This window comes from Dysidea avara, chromosome 1 (assembly GCF_963678975.1).
Source record: "Dysidea avara chromosome 1, odDysAvar1.4, whole genome shotgun sequence".
NCBI lineage: Eukaryota > Metazoa > Porifera > Demospongiae > Dictyoceratida > Dysideidae > Dysidea > Dysidea avara.
The window spans coordinates 6173772-6197277 of NC_089272.1; the positions used below are offsets into that span (position 1 = coordinate 6173772).

The 23506-nt window shown below is 36.5% G+C and overlaps 2 protein-coding genes across 12 annotated transcripts in view; one reads left to right on the plus strand and one right to left on the minus strand.

Annotated features, from left to right (window-relative positions):
- LOC136254412 (N-alpha-acetyltransferase 50-like) overlaps positions 1 to 23506 on the plus strand; it is an 854489-nt gene that overhangs the window by 333865 nt on the left and 497118 nt on the right. The window lies entirely within an intron of this gene.
- On the minus strand, positions 9716 to 23500 carry LOC136241560 (ras-like protein RAS2). Its single transcript, XM_066032797.1, has 6 exons — positions 23353 to 23500; positions 12377 to 12399; positions 11925 to 12055; positions 11571 to 11670; positions 9794 to 9870; positions 9716 to 9734 (listed from the first exon to the last, which is right to left on the minus strand). The coding sequence occupies exons 1-6, from the start codon at positions 23498 to 23500 to the stop codon at positions 9716 to 9718; spliced, it is 498 nt and encodes a 165-aa protein (XP_065888869.1).

The window sequence follows — 23506 nt, forward strand, 5'->3', positions numbered from 1 at the left end:
GCTACAAACAAATCACCCTGTAGATAGTTCAGCTAGAAACAAGTTACACTGTAGAGAGATCAGCTAGAAACAAGTCACCCTGTAGAGAGTTCAGCTAGAAGAAGTTACTTTGTAAAGAGTTCAGCTACAAAGAAACTACCATGTACAGAGTTCATGCAGCTGCAAACAAATTGCCCTGTACAGAATTCAGCTACAAACAAATCACCCTGTAGAAAGATCAGCTAGAAGAAGTTACCTTGTAGAGAGTTCAGCTAGAAACAAATCACCCTGTAGAGAGTTCAGCTAGAAACAAGTCACCCTGTAGAGAGATCAGCTAGAAACAAGCCACCCGTAGAGAGTTCAGCTAGAAGAAGTTACATTGTAGAGAGTTCAGCAGTTTAGCTGCAAACAAATCGCCCTGTAGAGAATTCAGCTACAAACAAATTACCCTGTAGAAAGATCAGCTAGAAGAAGTTACCTTGTAGAGAGTTCAGCTACAAAAAAATCACCCTGTAGAGAGTTCAGCTACAAACAAGTCATCCGGTAGAGAGATCAGCTAGAAGGATCACCTTGCAGAGAGGTCAGCTACAAAGAAATCACCCTACTTCATCTTTTCTTCTTCCTGTAGTAAAGAAAAAACGACAGATTAAAATCCCTAAAGCCGGCCATAGGCCGGCTTTGGGGTATACAAATACAAAAAGAAGTGAAATCTAATCCAAAACAGCCAAGCTGTAAAAAAAGAGTGCGGCCCTGAGAAAGGCTATGGTGAAAAAAGATGTGAAATCCAAGGTGGCGGCCAAGAAATGGCTGTGATGGTAGGTTAATGGTAAAAATTTTAATAACAACAATTCAGGTGAAATTGGTGCCGCTTGGTCTTGGCACAAAATTCACCTGAATTGTCGTTATTAAAATTTTTACCATTAACCTACCATCACAGCCATTTCTTGGCCACCACCTTGGATTTCACATCTTTTTTCACCATAGCCTTTCTCAGGGCCGCACTCTTTTTTTACAGCTTGGCTGTTTTGGATTAGATTAGAGTATCTCGATCGTTTTCACCGTTTTTATGCTTGCACTGTTTTGGTAGTAAATCTAAAAGATTTTTACACTGCACCACAACAAAAACTTATAATTTTGTAGCAATTATTCTTAGAATTTATCCGATTATTCCGGAATATTCCCCAATGCTTTTCAGTACCTATTATTCCCGAAATTATGCTGGCATAATAGACGCATGCCTAATTACTGGGATCAGCATTGGAGGTGTACAAGATCAAGATACTCTAATAGAGCAGTCACCTAATCCTATACTCTAACAGAACATTCAACAGATACATAATAGATAGTTCCGCTATGGAATTTATTCATACTTGTCTGCACCTAAAGATGTGTCTATACATAATTTATAGTGAAGTGCATTGGTCTATTTAAAAGGCCTTCATTAATAACTATACACTACTGGAGATCATTTGTGCCACCCAATGAAAACTTCACTTTTCACAGGGTGAACATTTTTCATTGGATTTTCATTGACAAAATCTCCAGTAGTGATACTTATGGCAATATACTTAATTCAAAATTATACACCACTGAAAGTGCTCTTAGATTCAATCTTGTATCTTTCAAATTTCAAAATTTTCCAGTTTCAATTACATTATTATCGAATATGTACCTGTTGTTGTACAGTTGTGAGAAGGTGTTGGTTGTCTGAACTTACCTAAACCTTTCATTAACAAATACTGCAGAGCTTATGCCTAGTCTGACAGGAAGTATATAAAATATTTATATTGGCAAGTAATATTATTATAAGCATTAAATTTTGTATGTTATATCTCCAAATTGCAGTATTTTAGCTATAGGCTTCTGGCCTATTATGCCCAGCCCAAAATTTTACCTATAATACTTTTGAGTATTGCTCAAAAATTAAGCCTATTATGCTCAAAATTATGCTTTCAAAATCAAGATTATGCTCTAGAACTGACTGTTTTATTAGAGTATATCAGCCTTTCCTTAGTGTAAGTGACTGCTCTATTAAAGTATCTTGATCTTATTGTGAATAACCAACAAAGAAACGGTTTAATATATATGTTATATTACGTGCTTTTAAATATGAAATGCACTAATAATACTATTGGCAGTAATTGTTTGCTTTCTTTCGAGCGCACGTACTGCACATTTTAATTAAATTTTCAAATAGCTGTCAGACCTTCAGTGCTGGTCACTGTAAAGCGCTAATAACAACAACAATATCATCCCTATATTATGTTGGCATTATGTTTGATGCTTTTGGTTACCTACTATGTTTTAAATTATGCTGACATAATTGATGGAGGCCTAATTTTAGCATTTATTTTTCAAAAATTGCCTGGGGGGGCATGCCTTTAGACCCACCCAGTTCCAGCATGCTTCACACACCTTCACATGAGAGATTAATACCTTGAGTTAGCTCCCCCCCTTTGCAAATCCTAAATCCACACCTGTTACATGCAACACAATAGATAAACACTGACTAGCATGATACCCTTTAATAACTAAAGATAGTGTCACAAATCCTACATGTACAGCTGTAGTAAGGTTATAGTTTAGTAGACTTCCGTTCTCTAGCAAAACCATATGCAGTACAGTAGTCTAGTAGATTAGTCTTTATTGAACAATAATATTAATTTTAATTATTGCACTGATCATGATGTCATGTGTCTTCTGAAGTTCTACAGTAGGGTGCCACTCAAGTACATTGTATAAAACTTGCCTATAAACATAAAGTTTCTATTACTGTTATACCACATAGAAAGTTGCAATGTGTCCTAACTGTCTTTCCATTAATTGACGGCCATTTGTGACTGGATTTGCAAAATGGTACCTTTTCACACACAAATTGTGATCCATTTTTTGAATTTTAAAGCTTCATAACTTTTTGATCATGTCATATAATTGCCTGAAATTTTCCATGAGTGTAGCTACAGTATCTGACTGAATTGTGACATTAAGAACAAGTTAATCAGTGTAAAGAATCAAGCCTTAAATTATTTTGTTTGCTGGTATGCAAATTGTGTGGTAAAGGTACCTGTTTGCAAATCCGGTCACATCTGAGCAATTTTGTTTTATTTACTGACATATGTCAGTATTAGTGAGTCTACATTTTCAACCGCATGACTCCAGAGAAGTACAACAACTGTGTCTACTTATTTCAGAGTAACAATGCAGTCACTTGGGAGCTACATACTATTTACTTTTTTCTGAGATTGTCAGACTGCATGATAATCCTACACCACTTTGAATTCAATTTTAGTAGAAGCTTCTATATCTAGCTGAGGATGTTTTTCTATGGGATAGAAATTAAAATGGATTGATCAAAATATCAATCAATGCCTAGTATAGGCAGTAATTAAGATATACTACTAAATAATTTATAAGTTGTGACATCACCATCATGGCCGTGTGATTTGATCTCACACACAATAGCTAGGACACTCTGTAATATCTGATTTCCAAAACTAACACCTAATTATATAAGCATAGAGCAAGCTGGCTTTATCAACTATGATGTATGATGAAGAGATCATTCTTGTTTAGTACAGAAGATAACTGGAAATTTTATTGATAATGCACAAACTATAAAGTACTATATAATTAAATAGGGGACTGTGACTTGATTTGTGAAAAGGGGTCTTCCACATACATCTGACCACATGTTTCTTTCCAAGATCTGAATGTCTGAAATTTAAGCCACATGGCTGCCCACTGCTGAGTAAATTTCAAGTAAATCAGTGTGTGGATTCTCTTTCATAAGATCACAGCTGTCCTGTCTACTGATCCCATGACTCTTCTCCACTCAACATTCAGGCTCTGATTTTGCAGAAAGTAGACATGTACACCTACAAAGACTCTTAAGAGGATAAGCAAATATGTCCTATGGCTTCCATGAATAAATTTATGTTTTGTATTAAAGTAAAATTCCCTGAAGTACGTGCGTATTATGGCGTGCATGGTTACAAAATGCTGTAAATTTTTAGATATGACTACTATGGCTTCAAAAGAGATTACTATTATTTTTTCATAGACAATTTAGAGATCAATGAAAAGCCCAGATCAATGAAAACCATGGGAGTATAATTAACACACCCATGCAGTATAACTACATGTAGTACCGTATAGCGCAAAACATTGGTGGAGTAAAACTTTGGCGAATCGTCAAAAAATGGTATTGGCGAAAAAAATTTTGGCGAAATACTCCACTGACTATCCAAGTGTAAAACATTAGCGAAACAGTCGAGCCCGGCCAAATTCTCCGTAACATTCACTACACCGAACGGAGAACCTAAACTCCAACGCATATTATAGTGTGGTATAGCCACACCCTCGCTCCGCGAGCCGCGAGGTCTAGTCTGTATCAAAACTACAACAGTCGTGCACAACCTTTGTGCCTCTATATGAATATAACTATAGCTATATTAAATTCATATCCTTACAGGTCATGTAGCTGGGACTGTAACGTGACGGTGGGAAGTAAATAGAGTGTGTGATTGGCTCGATCCTGCAGCATCCACATGGCGGGTTTCGACTTCATATTTTCTGTGGAATCTATGATACGCGGATACCATGAATACCAACTAATATGGAATGATCCAATAATTGGCGAGGAACTTGGATGTGAGCGTGAGCCTGGCAACAGTCACGATCCGTATGCTGTGGCCGTGAAGAAAGCAATAGGAGGAAGTGACCGAATTGTAGGTCATGTGCCAAGAAGAATATCGACGATTTGCTCGTTATTTATTAGGAGAGGCGGATTGCTCGTTTGTATAATTAATGGAGTTCGAAGGTACTCCTCGGATTTGCCTCAGGGTGGTCTAGAAATACCTTGTAAATTAATCTTCAAGTCCGTTAACGCCGATGAATGCCAGAAAGCTAAGAAACTGATCCAGTCCACACTGTCAGTGGAAGTGTTTGAAGTTTGTGCACCTACTCGACCTACCAATCAACAAGCATTGCCTGCAGCTGCAAATCAAGGACAGGAACTTGTGGTTTCCTCAGAGCAACCTTGCGAATTACCTATTGTAATTGTACCTGAGCAGCATAATGAAGGTCCAGAAGAAGCGCCACCTCTGAGGAAAAGGGTTAAGTGTATTGACACAGAAAGAATCATAATGGGAGAAGAGTTGTGTGATATTGAGATTAATTTTGCACAACAACTATTGAAAGAACAGTTTTCCGAGTTCGGAACTGAATGGTTTAGTGTCGACATTATACCAAGACAGACGGTTACAAATGACTGAAAGTTTAGTCAGGAACAAAGTCCAGATCATACATTGTAAAGGCAGACGCCATTGGATAGTTGCCACAACATTGAATTGTCAGCTTGGTGAAGTCAGAGTTTATGATTCATTATTTCAATACTGTGACAAGGAAACAGAACATGTGATTGCTAATCTGTTCCAGGTAGGGTCAGAGAAGCTCAAGATAACAGTCTCGCAGTCCCAAAAACAGAAGGGAGGGACTGATTGTGGGATTTTTGCCATAGCTTTTGCAACAGCTCTTGCATTTGGGATAAATTTAAGCAAATTACAGCTGAAGCAAGAATCAATGAGAGCACATTTGATCAACTGCTTTAACAAGCATCGTATTTCCCCATTCCCACGTACGTAATGTTGGCAGAACACTTTAGATACTGAGTTGTAGTATATTGTAAATAATTTCAGTCTTAATCTATTTACACTGTGACCAAACTACACTAGTTATACATGTCAATTGATTGTCATTAGTATATAATCAAATTGAAACTAATCAGATTAAAGTTACAGCAGAATGTCATTATATGCTAGGCACTATAAGCAGTGTTTGGTGCAACAGAATCTGCAGACGTCAAGCAGTTAGTGATCCCAGCTTCTTTGAACCCATTCTTTATTATTTCAGGTTTAGTCTTGAAGTAATTGTACATGGACTCAATCCATCCAGCGCTTAATGGCTTAACTGTGGATAGTTTCAAATCTACTGCTTGCGTTTCTGACTCTTCCTGTAGCTGAGAACACAGCTGCTTAGCATACCAATCTTGGAACCTGGAGCGCAAGAAATCCTTTGCTGCCTTATTGACACTTAAATCAAGTGGTTGTAATCTGTCCGTGCAATTTGCAGGGAGCAAAGCAACATTGATTGTGTAACTGTCAAGTATAGAAGAAGTGGTCTGTGCTTTGAAATTATCAAAAATGAGCAATGCAGGTTGGTTGGATGATAAATTCAGTTCAGCTCGTTTTCTGTTAATATAAGGTACCAAAATCTTCTCAACATACTCTTTCATTGTGAATTCATTGGACCAATGGTTATCTGAATGGGTTATGTGCCACAAGGAAGGAAATTTATATTGAGGCAGACATCGAGTCGTTTTACTTTCATAAATTAATTGAGGTGGCAAGAAATCTCCTGACATTGACCAAGCAAATACTGCAGTAATCTGCCGTTTATCATCCTTAGCCACTACCTCAACTCTTTTTGCTCCTTGCTTTTCCATTGTCCAGGGAGTAACTGGTACATAATTAAGAGCAGTCTGATCAAAGTTAATCACAAGCTCTGCAGGAATGTCATCCATGACAACGATGTTCTTAACGTCTAACAGGAAATCCTCTTTCACTTCTTTGAACCGTTCAACATCAACTTTAGCTTTACTGCAGGTTTTTCTCTTCACAAACCCCATCCGCTTCAGTAAATATTTTGCCCAGTCCTTTGATAACTCAATTTCAGCTCCTTTTTCATTATCTGCAAGAAGATTTGCATCTTTGTACAACAAAATACCTTGTGCACTGCCGATGACTATACAGAAGTATTAATGGCTAAGCCCCGCCTCCTTACATCTTTGATGTATTCCTGTACTTGGGTGTCTATATCAGCCCCTAGCAGCAAAGGCCGCCCTGTTTTCTTACGAGGCAATTCTTTTACCTCTTCTGGTTCTGTCTCTTTCGTGGGCTCTTCATCAGAATTTTCCGAGACTACATCGGAGCCCTCATCTTTCGGCTTGGCCTTCTTTGATTTCGCCTTAGGTTTCAATTAGCGATTTCCAACCAACCAATTTTTCACACATATTGTTGCTACTTAAATTACACACCTTCAATAAATGTTTCACAAGCTGCCGTTCCAGTTAATGGTAGCCAGTGCTTCGTACTTCGTAATGCACCTTACTGGATTAAAATCCATGTGGTATTTATTGAAATATGTCAAATCAAAGTTTGAGAAATAAAAATACCCATAGGAATCCCATACAAATAATTGCGTACGTAATTCTAATTGGAGGAATACGGCACCGGTGATAAAGAAAGTTTCCGAGTGTTTCCGCGTGAATCTGTGGCAGATGAGGACGAAGAAAGTGTTCCTGGGCAAACTGTATATGCTGATTTCGATTTTTCCGTGTGTTTTTTGATTGGAGGACGATTGATGTTGGATTACGACGAAAATATGGCCCTTTTAAAGGTAAATCGCCATCTAACACTGCTCAGAATTCAGCATTACAATCACCCTGGACTTCAAGGCATCCCTCTGCATCGATGCAAGTATAGTTTGAAGGTGAGCAGTTTGTTGTCTTGCGCGGAATTGCAATATAAGGTTCAAAGTTGAGCATCATCTTTTCAAAAGTGGAGACTGGCATGTGATACCAACCTTACATGGTTTCACACTTACCTGATGTTATATTCTGGTGTATTTACTGCTGTTTTGATCCATTTTATAGCAGCTTCAGTGATTGTAATTTTGGTCAGAAACTATTTATAATTTCTCTTTGTTGTATAGCGGTGTCATTGTGTTATATAATAATTATTATCCTTAGTGCTTACAGTGTGACAAATAAAGTCAAACAGTGTCTAAACAAATCTATTTTAATAATAATATTGGTCTAATATTTTGTTATCTGATTGTCATGTTACCGAAGTATTTGTTAATTGTGACTTGTGATGCCATTACTTATCATGTTATATAATAATACTGATTTTTCTAGTTAGTTATCCCTGAAAATGCATTAGGTACCTGGGTATACTTAGTGTTACACATTACACACAGTTTTATTTGTGAATCACTTGCTTTATTCATGTAATATTCTGAGTGGTCAGTCTACAAAGAAGTGGTCACTTTTGAGAGGTTTTACCTAGTTCATATGCTGTTTTTCATAAAATAGATATGTGGTGAAAATTTCATGTCGTAATTAGTTTCCTATCTAGATTTATGACACTTTGAATATTGTGTTTGGTGCCATGCAATATACATAAAAAGCATTGAAAATTCTGTACACAAAAATCATCACACTGTCAACTTCTTTTGCTCATATCTTTTGATAGGAACCACCAATTGAGGTGAGGTTTGTACTAAAATGACCCTGAAAAATAGCACAATATTTGTCATACCAATGAATGCATGGACTGTTAATTATTTAATTTAGTTGGAAATCTCTATTTCAATGTGTCCTTGTACAAATCTTTCAAGCGTCTTGCTGTGGTTTCTTTGAGAGGAAGTTTCGGATATTTCTCAGCATAATACCTTAGAGTAGCTGTTACGCCATGTTCTGTAGCTCGCTTGCCTATACTTCGTATCGTTGACCTGGTGTGAGATAAAAATATATGGCGAACGACCACGAGGCACTTTGGTCGCCTCTGTAACTTTTGCATTAGCCAATTCAATAGCTTTAGCTGGAATTTTTCTATTGAGCGACCCATCTGGATCAGGAAGATTCGGAGAAGACGATGATGGAGTCGGCACAGGTTTAAAGTATTTCAGAATACCAGCCATTCTGAAATACCAGCCAATTTGTCCTGCCTATTTTGATCTCTCCGTCAGGAGTACCACTCAGTCTGCTGTCATATCTTCTGCTTCTTCTCAGGCTGGGGTGGCCGCTGCTGTTGGTGAGATAGCTAAGGACAACCAATACCAGGACATTGTAAATGATAATGGAGGAGATTTTATCCCTCTTGTATGTGAGACCTTTGGTGTTTGGTCACCATATGCCCTATCAATTTTAGGATCCATAGCTGACAGAACAACTGTTAGAAACAGTTTACCTCGAAAGTTTGCTAGGCGCCAACTTCTCCAGCAACTGTCTGTGACTTTGTGGAGGTACAATGCAAAAATGATACTCCGCCAGTATTCGCTTACTGCTGAGGACGAATTTCCTGACTTTGACATTGGTTAAGTTAAGTACGTATAGGTAGTAATAAGTATATAGTTAGGTAATAAGTAGTAGTATGTTGTAGTTTTCAGTATGTACGTGTTTTATGAATATTCGTAAAGAAGAAAAAACGAAGAAATTAAAACGAAATTTTGTTCGCTCGTATCTCGGAGATGGCTGGAGCGATTTTCTTCACATTTGGTATGTGGACTCCCCCAACTGGGCGGCACGTCTCTAGCAAATTTGGTTCCAATCGGATAAGGGATCACAGAGCTACATAGGTGTGAAAATTACGTTTTCTTTCTTCCTGTTAATATACTCACGGGTGGCACGCCGGCTTCTTGGGCCGCACGACACACTACCGTGTGTCTTGATCACTGTTAAGATGTTACTGGATTATTTTCCATCTGCTAACACACTGTGTAATAGTGTAATCTAAAGAACAAAATTTATACGGTAGCAAAACATACAATATGATAAGACAACTACATTATCAGGTATGAAATGTAAACAAGTGTGAATATGAAATAGTGCAAAAATTTAAACAACAATAATACAATTTGCTTTAATTTCTTTTTCCCTTTATGCCCACCTTCACCATCATGGTTTCTTTGATCTTCTATATTACAATAATATGGTATAATTATCTCTGTACAATCAACATGATGCTAGATTTACCTTATTTCTCTAACAAGATCATGGAAGGCTTTGTCAACATGAACCTTATGTTTAGCACTGGACTCAACATATTTCATCTAAAATGTTAAATGAACATAAACATTTGCACATTATTATAACAGCAGTTTACCCACTGAAACATTTAACCGATTAACTCACACTAGAATAATTATGTTGTGTGGCTTAGGAAATCTAGTGAGCATGCATCAGGCAACTGCCATCATTGGAGTTTGGTTGTACATATGCTATGTGCTGGTATTTCAAGTGATGTTCTGTAGTAAGCTATGTACATGTATTTAACTTGTTCTGTAGCAAGCTATGTACATTTATTTAAGTTATTTTTCTTTTCTTTGTATTGTTTAATACAGTAAAATAGGCCTGAGTCAAATTTTGCCCAAAATGCTTCCAGGAATTTCCCAAAGGTTTTCCTATTATGCTCTTCAGTGTTCCCATTAGGCTTGCATTATGTTCCTAACATTTCTTACAATAATCTTGGAAGTTGGAACATATAATTTTAATTAGTGAATGCCCTATTACAGTATTTCAATGTAAAGTGACTGTTCTAATAGAGAGTATTGATCTAAGGAGTTATGTACATTGCATTTGAGTGTTCGCTTGCAGATAGCATTTTCCACTGACTGCTCTATTAGAGACTATCAATCTATTTTCAAGGAATTAAGTCCATAGTTTGAAATATCCAACTAATATGCTAGCACTATGCTGCCATTTTATTCCAGTCTATCATGCTATCTATTATGTACACGTATTTGACACACACCTATTACTAAAGTTAGTTTTCACTTCTATGTAGATTGCTAGAGTGACGAGAGGATGGGTGTACCATCTTCTTCATTCGCTTTTTGCAAGATTTAAGAAACATTGCAAAACATCAAAATCTGTGCATACTTTCTTTTTATTCCTTAAAATTTTGTGGGTAGCTATAAAGTCTTACAAAAGTCAGTCTGCAGATAAAGTGATCATCGTAGTGCAAACCCTCTGTGGTTTGAAGTACTTAGTGTTAGCTAGGAAGATAGTTACAAACAAAACATATGAAACAAGAAAACAATCATGCACTGTAAAGTACACAAAAAATGAAACAAATCTCCAGGGTTTGACCCAGGGCCGGGACCTTCACACCTAAAACTTTAATCACTTGACCACGGCTGTCAATTGTTCATCTCATTTAATTTCTACTTTATCAGTGAAGTTCCAGTTTAATATTAATGGTAAAGTTTATTATGATCTACCAATGGAAATTCTAGATTGTTCTAGAACATTGTGTGTATTAGAAGTAGAAAAAATGTGCGCTCTACCAAAGTGTTACAAATATAAAATTAATGTGTTGTACACATGCAACAAACACATGCACAATTGAAACATTCTCTACTATAGAGCAATTAGTGATAGTGTGATTTGTTGTCATTTTGTTGTCATGACTACTACCTAAACCACTAGGCAAACTAGTTAAATTTCTTGTACATGTCAGTAACTGTCAAGTACAATTCTTCAGGTAGTCTAAATTCTACTTCTTCATTTTATCCATATAAAACAACAAACATAAACAAAAGCAAGAAAAATGATTCTAATCCAAAACATGAAAAAGAGTGCATGGATATAGGCTGATACAAAATCAAAAGTGGGTGGCCAACCTGTTAATGTAATTTATTTTTTATCAGCCATCTTTGATATCATGTTTTTGGAAGGCTGCACTCTCTCAGTAGGCAAGTAGTCTCATTGAACATACAGTCACTTTAAAACAAAGCTCTCTTTTACATACCTTCATTTGTGCAGCAAGATTTTCACCTTCTGAATAAGACACCACTCTTTCATTTTCCAAATCTGCTTTGTTACCAACTAAGATGACTGGAAATTCATCACTGCAATACAGATATCCCATACATAATGCATTACATTTAGCCACTGATTGTATATTATAATTGTAAAATTTTGGTAACAAAAATACATTCCCTGCACTATATTTGCTTCCAGGACTTATGTCACTAGCAACTATACTAGCAGATCAATGATACAGTTAAGATGAGGATCTGTAAAACATGCATGCATCCTATTACCTTGACAATGGTTTAAAAGTTCATCACTACATTTTGCTACTTTAAACTAAATATCTCACCTGTCTTTTACTCTGCATATTTGTTTATGTAACTTTGGAATCTCTTCAAAACTGTTACGATCAGTGATGGAGTAGACCAATAGAAATCCTTCACCAGCGTGCATGTACAGTACTGCTGTACAATCAAAGTCCTAAAAGATAAAATAAGATTGAAACTATATGCTCACATTACATATTTAGCTGGCCACATAATGGAAACAATGAATTTTCTAAACAACTATTACATATTATATATTGTGATAAGAAGCAAGTTACATCTCATTGGCCACTTACATGAACATACGGTGGACCCATATAAAAATTGTGTTGCAGAAAAACATCACAACAAATTTAAATAAAAGCAGCTGCAGACAATCTTTACATGATATTAGTAGAATAAGTGACTGGTCTATATAATAACATCTAGCAAGTAGCTGCAAATGTTGTATGGCATATGAAAATTGCATACTTACTTCTTCCCCTGTAGTCTCCAAAACTGCAAAAAAAGAACATTATCACGTACTGTAGCAGTTAACAAAATAAGTAACATATTTTATTATGCAATATATTGTGCATGTTTTCATATCATATAATATACTGATTGAAGCACCATGGTGAGTGCAATGATGAAATAATATACCACAAGGATGTAGACAAGAGACATAGCATGACACAAAGCCAAGTGCATATTTAGCTCAAGACCAAACTCATGCAAGTGAAAGAGCATTCTACTGGTTCAATGCAGCAGTTGTAATTGAGAAGAAAGTAACTGATTAATGAAGTTTAAATTGTCAACAAAGTCATTGGAGGGAGATAATTAATTGTGAGTGATTGTGTCATAACATCACAGCTAGCAAGCATGGGAGAGTATTTAAAGGCTACGTACCGTGTACGTAGGACACCTGCATCACAGCACTAGAGGTTGCACAGAACAGTAGGTATTAATTTGAAATCATCACAAACGCATGCACAGGAAAATACTGTGTGGATGGGTTGTATTTACCCATGTAGCTGGTGACTACATATTGGTACTCACAATCTGACACTAGTAGGGCCTACAGCATGTTCACCTATGTATATTGATGCCTGTACACTAAAGCACACCTATGCACACACCAAGGTATATTATGGTCAACAATGTACAATTTTGTTTACTGCTATGTGATGCCAAAAGAAAAAAATCTGGAACACTGCTGTGTACAGGTAATACTACTGGGTATCACAGAGTCACCACTGTATCAGGACACCAATCTTGCTTCTGTAGTTAGCTGCCTAAAATATCACATATATATCAATGCACTTTTAATTAGTGATAGGAGCACACACAACATGTATAGGATTAACTGTCCACCTGCCTCTTATTTGAAATGTTTAATGGTCTCTTAACCAGTGTACTGTAAAGATAATTACATTAAGGTTACCATTAGCCTTTATAACAAAGCACACAGTCAATTCCTAGGTACGTATTTGCAGCTTGGAAGGAAATTTCCATGGCTAAGGGATCCTCGTGGCTTTAAAATCAGGGACTACCAAGTATTTCTCCCCACATTTGGGAGCCACAATTTGTGGCTGATCATATCATTGGTCCTATTTGCATAATCATATAGGAGAACCATGGAACTCTGCGCACACCTATCGGAACAACTACAAGTGAACAATATCAAATGGCTGATTGTGGTTCTATTATTATACTGACTAACATTACATATACAGTGCATCATGACCTGCAGTGAGAACAGTAGTATCTACTTGTGTATAGTAGATGGTAAATTTGTAGTGATTGATGTTATCATACACAAGATAACATCCAGAATTACAGGAGGATGGAGGGAGTGGCTTGCTATTTCAGTAAAGGACAGTTTGTACAGCTATCTAATCATTGTTCATGAGTGTTGTTTGAGGTGCAACCAACAATGCAGCAGGTTGAAGGTGTCAATATTCAGTGGTCACTGAATCTATAACCAAAAATTCACCAGATTTACAATTGCAGGCAGTTTAGTGGACAATTTAAGACTGAGTTGATTGATTATTGTACTGGAATTAGAAAAATTTGTGAGAGTGTTTATTTATTTGTTGTTAATCTCCATAGTAACATTATTGACAGCTTTGTAACTGTGGGTAATGGACCAGTATCTCCATGAGTTGCGTTTATGGTTGTGTCACGATCAAGCACAGTGTGCTTTATTGTTGTATAAGGAAATCCGTATTGCAGCACACTTTTAGTGGAAATATAGCAACCTTTATCCATTTAACTTAGATACTGTAGTATCATACATTCAAAAATAGTCAAGCTGTGAAGAAAGGGCAAGGCCTTCAATGGCCAGGTGAAAAAAGTTGTAAAATCAAAGGTGGTGGATAAGATATGCTAATAAATTTCACTGTTATTAATTTTCTTTTACCATAAACATCATTGCAACAATTTCTTGTCCACCACCATTGATTTCACAATGTTTATCATAAACATCATTGCAACAATTTCTTGTCCACCACCATTGATTTCACAATGTTTATCATCTGGCTATTACAGCTTGGTTGTTTTTGTGGCTTTGCACTATGTATGATCTCAAAGCCAGACATATGCTGGCTTTGGGTATTGTGTTTATCCACACTTTTCATGCACTGTACCTACAGACACACTGATCATTATTGAAGACTAAAGTTACAATTGTGCTTGAAAATTACTGTAATACTCTAATGGAGTGCACATTTTTGAGGAACTCTAATAACGCCAAATAGAATTTTTTTATTAAGACTTTACAGCACAGGTGCTGAAGGTCTGTAGGACATCTGGCCCTACAGCCTGTTCAAAGTTGTCACAGAAAGTATGTTTGAAAAGGTGGAGAAAGGAGAAAAAAATGTTGTAGAACAAATTATAGAATTTCCATTGGTACATGTAGATCTGTGAAATTAAAACTTTTACATGACTCATATTGAGTAATGTATAAAGTAGAAAATATGTAAGGTGAACAGCCATGATAGCAGTGGCTCAGTGCATGATTAAGGATTTGGGTGTTCAGTGTGGATGTCTGGGATCCATGGTTCAAGCTCTTTCAACATTAATTTTAATGCACTTTTTTACCAGTAGAGCAGCATAGCACCAAAAAATGAGTATTTCGTGCACTTTGTGATACAATTATGAAACTGTCTACACAAATTGTGCTCCTCGTGAAAATGTTGTTTTTTTTTGATATAGTGCCATCACGGATTTGACCTTTGGATTAATCGTTTTTTGCCTTTTTACCTTTATCTCCCTGAGGCACTATTTTACACTCTTAAAACATGGTATCAAATTGAAGGTGTTGATTTAAGAACTATATTGACTTTTGTTTGAAGTCTGTATCTCATTCCACTACAAAATTATGACCATTTTTATAAGTTATAAATTTCTTTCCCAGTTGGTTGGGGTGTAATTTACTAATGGACAAGTAATTCATAGAATTTCATGGCTGATCATAACTTTGAAATGCAATCACCTATTGACGTCAAATAAAAGTCAAGTAGTTTGTTTTAGCAGCACCTTTAATTTGAAACTGTGCAAAATGAAGTCTCAGGGAGATAAAGGCAAAAACAATGAATTTTCAATACAAAAATGGCTGGAAAGGTCACTAGAGGTCAAATATTCCATGGCACCATATCAAAAATATATGTCACAAGGAGTATAACTTACATGGAAAGTTGGATAATTGTATCAAAAAGTGCTCAACTATCGCACTATGTCACATTACTATACCTCATGGTGACTGTTCTATTAGAGTATCTCTACTCCGCAATTTACAGTTGTTTTGCAACTTTGTAGCTGTTACTTCTTCGTTTTTCTAACCATCAAAATGCATAGTTGGCCTATTATGTACACACCAAATTTCCCATTAGCGGTTTTCTCTGTAACCATGACAAAAGGTCAATCTTCTTTATATGAATAAACATTCATAGCACTGTGGATACTTATCAGATTTCTTGCAAACTTAGTACATGAATTTGTACAAAATTGTAAAGTATTCAAATTGCATGTTTGAGTTTTATAACAATTTTTGCAAAGTGTGTGAAAATAACAATCTAGACCCCTGTAGACCCTTAACAACGAAGAAAAAAATCTAAACTTTGGCCACCTATGTCTGATAAATGGCTGGAATGAATGTAATCAAATTTGTTGTGTGGTTTACCCTACCTGGTGGACAGCTATAATAAAATGGTGTGTTATGGAGAAGGGGGAATGAAGCTATACAGGCATGACAATTGCATTTTTTTTTCCTGTCAATATACACATGGTGCAATGTGCTGGCTTTCTTACACTACTGTGTGTCTTGCTTGATATAAGTAATAACAAAGAAAGGAAAGCCTCAGAGATAAATATTCTTATACAAATATAAGTAGAGTTGGATCGGGGGGGGGGGGGGGGGGGGGGGGGTTAAAGGGTTCCATGGAACTCCCCTTTGGAAGAGCCTCTAATTCAAAATAGTCTAATAGAGCAGTCAAAATTGAGATACTCTCTAGAGCAGTCACAGTATTCTTCTGAGGAGCAGTGTAGCAAGCTATGTATGTAGTTATACTTATAAATAAGGAGATGTGGTTGGTGGAGAGATGTAGGAAAGCTATTCTCAGCAAGTAGTTACATTCTTTTTTCTTTTTGGTCTTCAACTTACAGCTAGGCTGAAGTTGCAATTCCAGAGTGGAACCCCTCTTTAAAAAGTCTGGATCCACCCCTGATAAGTATAAAGATTTAAATCTTCAATCCTCAAAATGATTGGTCAATCGGATGGGACTCACTATAATATGGTGACCTCCTCTTGAAAATATCATAATCTTTCCAATATAACCTCTCAGCTGAATTTGCATTACATTATATTTAGAACCTTTTATCTCCAAACCATTTCTCAGAAATCATTACAATAATCTGATATAAAAAGTACAAAAAATGCTTCCATATTTAATATGACAAGATGCCTATACAAATGAAAATTTTTTTAAGTAAATAATAAGTTGGATCTACCATTATCAGATAATGAAACTGCAAAAAAAAATTACATGCTAGATCAATAATTGTACTCTAATAGTACAGTCGGTCATGCATTAATATACTTTAATTGAGCAGTCACCACTTTGTTATTTTGATGCAAAGTATGTACATAAATTAATCCTCAGACACATGTGAACACATGTTAGACATTTGTTTAATCACAATAATTTTATCAACATAGTATTAAGTTCAGTTTGATATTTAAGCACATGCACGAAAGCTGTACTAATTAATCACACAATCAGAGGCAGACTCTATATATATAGCATAAGCTTTAAAATGTCTTCCATAGAATCTGCAAGTTAAAAGATTTTCAGTGGTGAACAACATCACCATTATCATACTTGATACACAGTTTGGCTTCCATTCTAATCATTGATGTGAAACAGAACTGCTCCTCACTATAGACGACTTTGCTAAAAGTATTGATCATTTACTACAAATTGATGCTGCAATTTTAGACTTCGCCAAATTTAAAGCTTTTGACAAAGTATCTCACCACCACCTTATCCACAAACCAGATTATTATGGAATAAGAGGCTGTTTACTAAACTGGCTTCAATCGTTTTTACATAATCACTCCCAGGAAGTTGTGGTTGAAGGTACGCATTCAACTTCTTGTAAAGTCACTTCAGGTGTGCTTCAAGGGTCCGTGCTGGAACCAATTCTTTTCTCGTATACATAAATGATATCAATGATAACATCCAGAGCCAGATATGTCTCTTTGCTGATGACTGCCTAGTTTATAGAGTGAAACACACACCACAGGACCATGATATTCTTCAGCAAGATCTCAGCAACCTACCAGCTTGGGCAAGAGATTGGCATATGGAATTCAACATTTCCAAGTGTAGTATATATTCTTCGAGTAACTATAAAACAACACATAAGTCCTTATGAATACACCATGAATGGTACCATACTAAACATTGTTTCTCAGCATCCATATTTAGATATAACACTAGACCACAAACTATCCTGGCATCCTCACATTGAAATACTCTGCCACAAAGCCAATCGTACACTGGGGTTCCTTAAATGTAATGTGTATAACCTTCCTAGACATCTTTGTGAGCGTAGCTATAAACAATTGGTTTTACCAATGCTTGATTACTGTTCCTCCATCTGGGACCCTTACCATCACAATGCAATCAACCAACTTGAAATAATCCAACACAGAGCTGCACGGTTTGTCACAAATAACTCATGGCGAAGAGACCACCATGATAGTATTACCACAATCCTACACCAGTTAAAATGGCCAACTCTACAATATTGATGGAAAAATAATAGACTAATCCTTTTAATCAAATTAGTAAATAACCTACTTATTGTTCCGCACCACTACTTGCTGTCTCCATCCTTTCCAAACACTAGAGCTAATCATCAATTAAAATTTTCTCACTACCAATCAAGAACAGAAATTTATCACAACTCCTTTTCCCCCCAGGATGGAATTCTTTACCCTATCCCAATCTTCATGAGATTGACATAGAGACATTTAGTTATTTACTGAATAATGATCACTGTAATTGTACATTAGCATGTTACCTCTAAGGGTTTTGGTAATCAACAAATAAATAAATGTCTTTTAATGGAATATTGTCAGCCACCAAAGTTGACAGTAACTAGTTACATACTGTAATTTGTTTTATTTTCATGCAAAAAGTTTCGTGATAAATTTTTTGTGTAAAAATATTTTCACATGATTTATGTGAATGACTGCTCTATTAGAGTAGTTCGATCTTGTGTAAAAATTTTCGTGTAAGAAATTTTCGTACAAATTTTGCACACGAAAATTGTTTTATAACGAAATTATGGGAATTAGTTATGTAATATGTTATTATTACTTTTTAAGTAACTAAGTATAGCATAACTATAGTTATAATTACATGCTTTGTACATAACTATTAACTTGTAACTAGGAATAACTGTCAAAAAAATACTTAAGTGTTAAGGCTCGAACGAATAGCGCTCAAATATTTACTTGTATGTATATCTGTGTCAAATGTTCAGTTATTAATCTGTGCAGGCAGGTTTGTCTTGTAGTATCAATCAGTCAACAAGTACTACTTATTTTGTGTTCCACCTGGCAATTATCCCAATACTGACAGTGCCATGTTGGTTCTTTGCGAACTCTTTAAGGGGATATACAGGCCTTGGATAACTCCGGTCCATTTCACAATAGATGAGGCCAGCCACAGACACAGAGGCGGTGGAGACAGCTTTATTTAGGGGGGCTGGGGGCCTAGGTTGGTGGTGCCATGGCCTAACTGTAAGTCGAAGACCAAAAAAAAAGTCACTACCTGCTGGCAATAGTTGCCCTCCACCAACTAGACTATAATCTCCTTCTTTATAACTACATACGTAGCTTGCTACACTGAGAATACTGTGACTGCTCTATTAGAGTATCACAAATTATTGATGCTATTGAGCTAGGCTATCCATCACAGCTACAGATAATTTTAGGGGGACTAAGCCCCTCCATAATTTTTCACAGGCTGCAGTCTCCTTTCCCCCTCTTCTCCGCCACCCTTGGCCAGCCATTCAAGATATTTTTAGGTTAGCATATAGGTTTCTAATTTATGTAACTTCATGGTTAGCCAATATAGCTTGTAGATCACTAGGGACAATAATTACTGAATGAAAACAATTGTGAGAAATGTTAAAGAGGGTACAAAAGCCCACAGTGCTACTGAGTAGCTTTTGTATACTCTGTACTCTGTATATTTCACAGGTGTTGATAATCGGTACCTAGTGACAGTTACTCAGTTACTTAGTGTGCAATAATAAAATTACTTACTCTGTATGTTCGATCCAAAAATTTAATATTCTTTCTGAAGCTGAATGAGTCTAAGACATTTTTGTGGCCAACATCATCTAATACATAGCTAAAACCTCCCTGGCATTATAGCTAATGTATAATCTTAAGCCACATTTGAGCATTAACAATCTATTTGTAAATCTGCAAAATCAACTAAGAGATTATTTCATAACATTGCTGGTTCATACAGAATCAAGCAATCAAGTAGTGATCAAAAAGGCAATCAAGCACTTTTAGTGGCTAAACTAACATGTTAGCAAAATGAGAGTTTCAGAACTATGAAGGCCCTTATTATTGTTACTGTGTACCAGTGGCGTAGCCAAGGGTGGGTATGGGCGGGCATTTGCCCAACCATCACAGTTTCTTGCCCAACCATCACAAACTTTTTCCCAACCATCACAAGCAGGGCCGGAGCCCACTCAGCCCAGAGATTTTGAGTGGTCAGGCCATTCATGGACTACAATGGAGGTCATAGTCATGCACACTACATTTTATTGATTTGAAATTTAAATCACATTATCTACTGTAATGTATTTTGTGTGTGCTAGCTACAGCATGTATTAACATGCTAAGCTAAGGAAGTCTGGGGACATGCTCCCTGGGAAAATTTTTGAAAATACATGTTCTGAAATGGCATCTGGAAGCTATTTTACATACACGGTCTCTTTCTGTTTCTTACACCAATAATATATCCAGGTAATTTTGTGCTACTGTATACCAATTAATTCAATTTAATATATAGCTAGTAGCTAATTTTACTTTCATGATACAAAGTGAGTTTAGTTCTTTTGAGATACAGAAGCAATTTTGATTGTAATTGTTAATACATAACATGCATTATCAATTAGCCTATTGTGCAATTCTATGCAGATGGTTCATTAGAAAGTAATTTGAAAACAATTAAAATGGATATAATGGCTTAGATCAACCAGTGTAATAAGAGTATTGATATTGTATACCGAATGCTCTAACTATCACCATGACTGTTCTATTAGAGTATAATGCGATGACTGCTCTATTAGAGTATCTCGATCTTTTTGTAAATTCAAGTGGCTGAAAAGTGATCCGGTCAATGCCGGATCGGCCGGACCGTGGGCTCCGGCCCTGAATCACAAGTAGCTTAAGATTCACGCGAGGATTCACAGCAGCACACAAAACACCCTACTTTAATACTGTAAAGCGTAAACGTGTACCTCGGTCCGGCCGATCGAGGTACACGTTTTAAGGGTAGTGGAAAATGGTTTACAATCAGATCTGAATTCTGTGGCTACATGGTTAGGGAGCTCACGTTTGCGATGACGATTTAAACGATTTAAGGGTAAACGATTTAAGGGTAGTGGAAAATGGTTTACAATCAGATCTGAATTCTGTGGCTACATGGTTAGGGAGCTCACGTTTGTGTTTAAATGTTGATAAGTCTAGTTGTATGCTCATTGGTAGCCGTCAGAGGGTGACAGGTCAGACCCTTTCTGTCTCAATTGGTGGTAGTGTGTTGTCTCGGGTGCATTCTGTTCGGTATCTTGGAGTATTAATTGACTCTGCGTTGTCTTGGAACTTGCATATTTGTAATATGTTGTCTAGAGTTAGATCAAGACTTGCTTCAATTATTCGGTTTGGGTCTCTGCCACCTGCAGTGTTGTGTGTATTATATTCAGCATTTGTGATGCCACTTTTTGATTACTGTGATGTTATCTGGACTCCATCTACGGCAAAACAGACTTGTATGATTGAAAGGATTCATTCCAAATTTATGCATAAGCTGCCGTCATCTTTCAGTTCCAAGTTTCAATTTACATTGACTGAACGTCGCCGTTTTCATACGGCTATTCAGATTTTTAAATCTTTACATCGAATTTCTCCTCCTTATTTACATGATATATTTCAGTTTTCGAAGGATGTTACTGGTCATCTTAGTCGTAATGTTAAACGTTTATTTGTTCCTAGAGTGTTTACCAACTATGGCAAACGAACTTTTTTCTACCGAGGAACTGTTTTATGGAACAACCTTAAGTCCACTGTTACTGGGGCTGCCACTTTGTCGTCATTTCGTAATTATTATCTTAATTCTTAATTCCTGTGTAATTTTGTCTATGTATCCTTAGCTAGTTGTGTATGTATGTTTGTTTTTTTTTTTTGTATATTATTAGTTATTGTATGTGTCTATTGTATGTTTGTTCAGGGCTCCACTGAAAATCAGTTTTACTGAGTGGACTCCCTGCTTAAAAATTACAATTACAATTACAATTACCTCATTTGTTGAACCTTTGACTTCGAAAAAGGGATCGAGATAGATGTTGTATCACGTGATCCATTTCGCAGAAAATCCCTTGGAAAGTCCTACACTCATGTAGACGCACGTGCCACGCTCCTTGGCGCGGTTTAAATTCGAAATTTAAAAAGGAGTCGAAGCGTGGTACTGTACCTCTAAGTTACAGTTAGTGATAATCGTCAGTAGGATTCAGTGCGGATGGTGCTGGCAGCAAAAGATTTCGTTTTAGTGGACTTGTCAAGCGTATTTTTTGATAAGGAAAACACCTTAGCCTAACTTTTTTTACTGCTGATGAAAGAAAACGGGAAAACGTACTCTTCTATATAACAATAATAGCAGATGCAAATGGAGCTGGAAATGGAGAAAAGGTCAAGTCATTATAAAGTGTCACGTGCACAATTTGTACTGATTAACCAAGTTGTGGTTTACACCAGATACATGCAAAATGTACATTGGCTGCTATAAGTCTGGGACGAAGCTTTCCTGGCGTGCTGATATTTGTGATTATCTATGGACTCATTATAGTTCATAAATTAGCGTCCCCCGGCCTTCATTTGGGGCCATGTGGCGTTTACTTGAAAAGCATTGCATATCGCTGTGGTGGTTGGTCTGTAAGCTATACTGCCAGTTGATTGTAGTAAATATGTGATGAACTATTTACGTTGTTGGTTCTTGTAGGTTCAGCAGTTTGATGTCACGTGATACTCAGCTACGACGATCGTCAGTGGATGCATACCCTACAAGTAATAGAATAGCATAGCTACAGCTAGTAAAATGTTCTCATGCATGCAAGCAACATTTGATTACACTATAGCATAGGTAGCTGTAGGCCTTGTGTGCATACACTTTTCTTATTTTTCTTTGATAAAGTCTCGCATGAAAGTGAGCGTGTTTCTTGTGTGTGTAGTTAAGTTGATGTTATGCCCAATCATCAAATATTGGCTGGCTACGCCCCTGCTTGGTACATCCTCTAAAAGAATTTACAAACACAGATAATCATATAATCTGGAGGAGGGATATAAATAGTGGTTCAATGTTTTGTTTAAAATCATGAAGCTCATCTAGTGATTGAGGTAGATTATTCATAATTTTACTGCTGAAATTAGGAAAGAATGTTAATCTATCCGCTTTAGATAAAATCAAGCTATACCTTGGTCGATCAAAAATAAGTATTGATCGACTACGTAGTCAGGATAACTAACCCTTCTGCCCTTGTAAAGTCACCATAACTTTTATAAAATTACCTCGTGAACAAGCCAAGTTTGTTTGGCCTGGACACCAAACTTTACTGAACTGTTACAATGTGTAACGCTATAGACTGTTCGCCGGTATCTAAGCTCACTTGATAGCGATGCTAGTTTATCATCGACAACACACTTCTTCAAGTAGCTATCTTCAACGATCGAGCCGAATTCCTCCACAAAAGTGATAGTAAGTGTTGTCTTGCCTACTTTACTATCGCCTACTACGACCAACTTGTATTCATCCATCTGTAC

Bases quoted from the DNA above. Each gene is read 5' to 3' on its own strand.
- LOC136241560 (XM_066032797.1), bottom strand. From the start codon at position 23,500: ATGGATGAATACAAGTTGGTCGTAGTAGGCGATAGTAAAGTAGGCAAG. The intron at 12,400-23,352 runs GTGAGCTTAGAT...CTTTTTTTGCAG, and splicing joins TAAACTAGCATCGCTATCAA to TTTTGGAGACTACAGGGGAA. The intron at 11,671-11,924 runs GTGAGATATTTA...TCTGTATTGCAG, and splicing joins ATATGCAGAGTAAAAGACAG to TGATGAATTTCCAGTCATCT.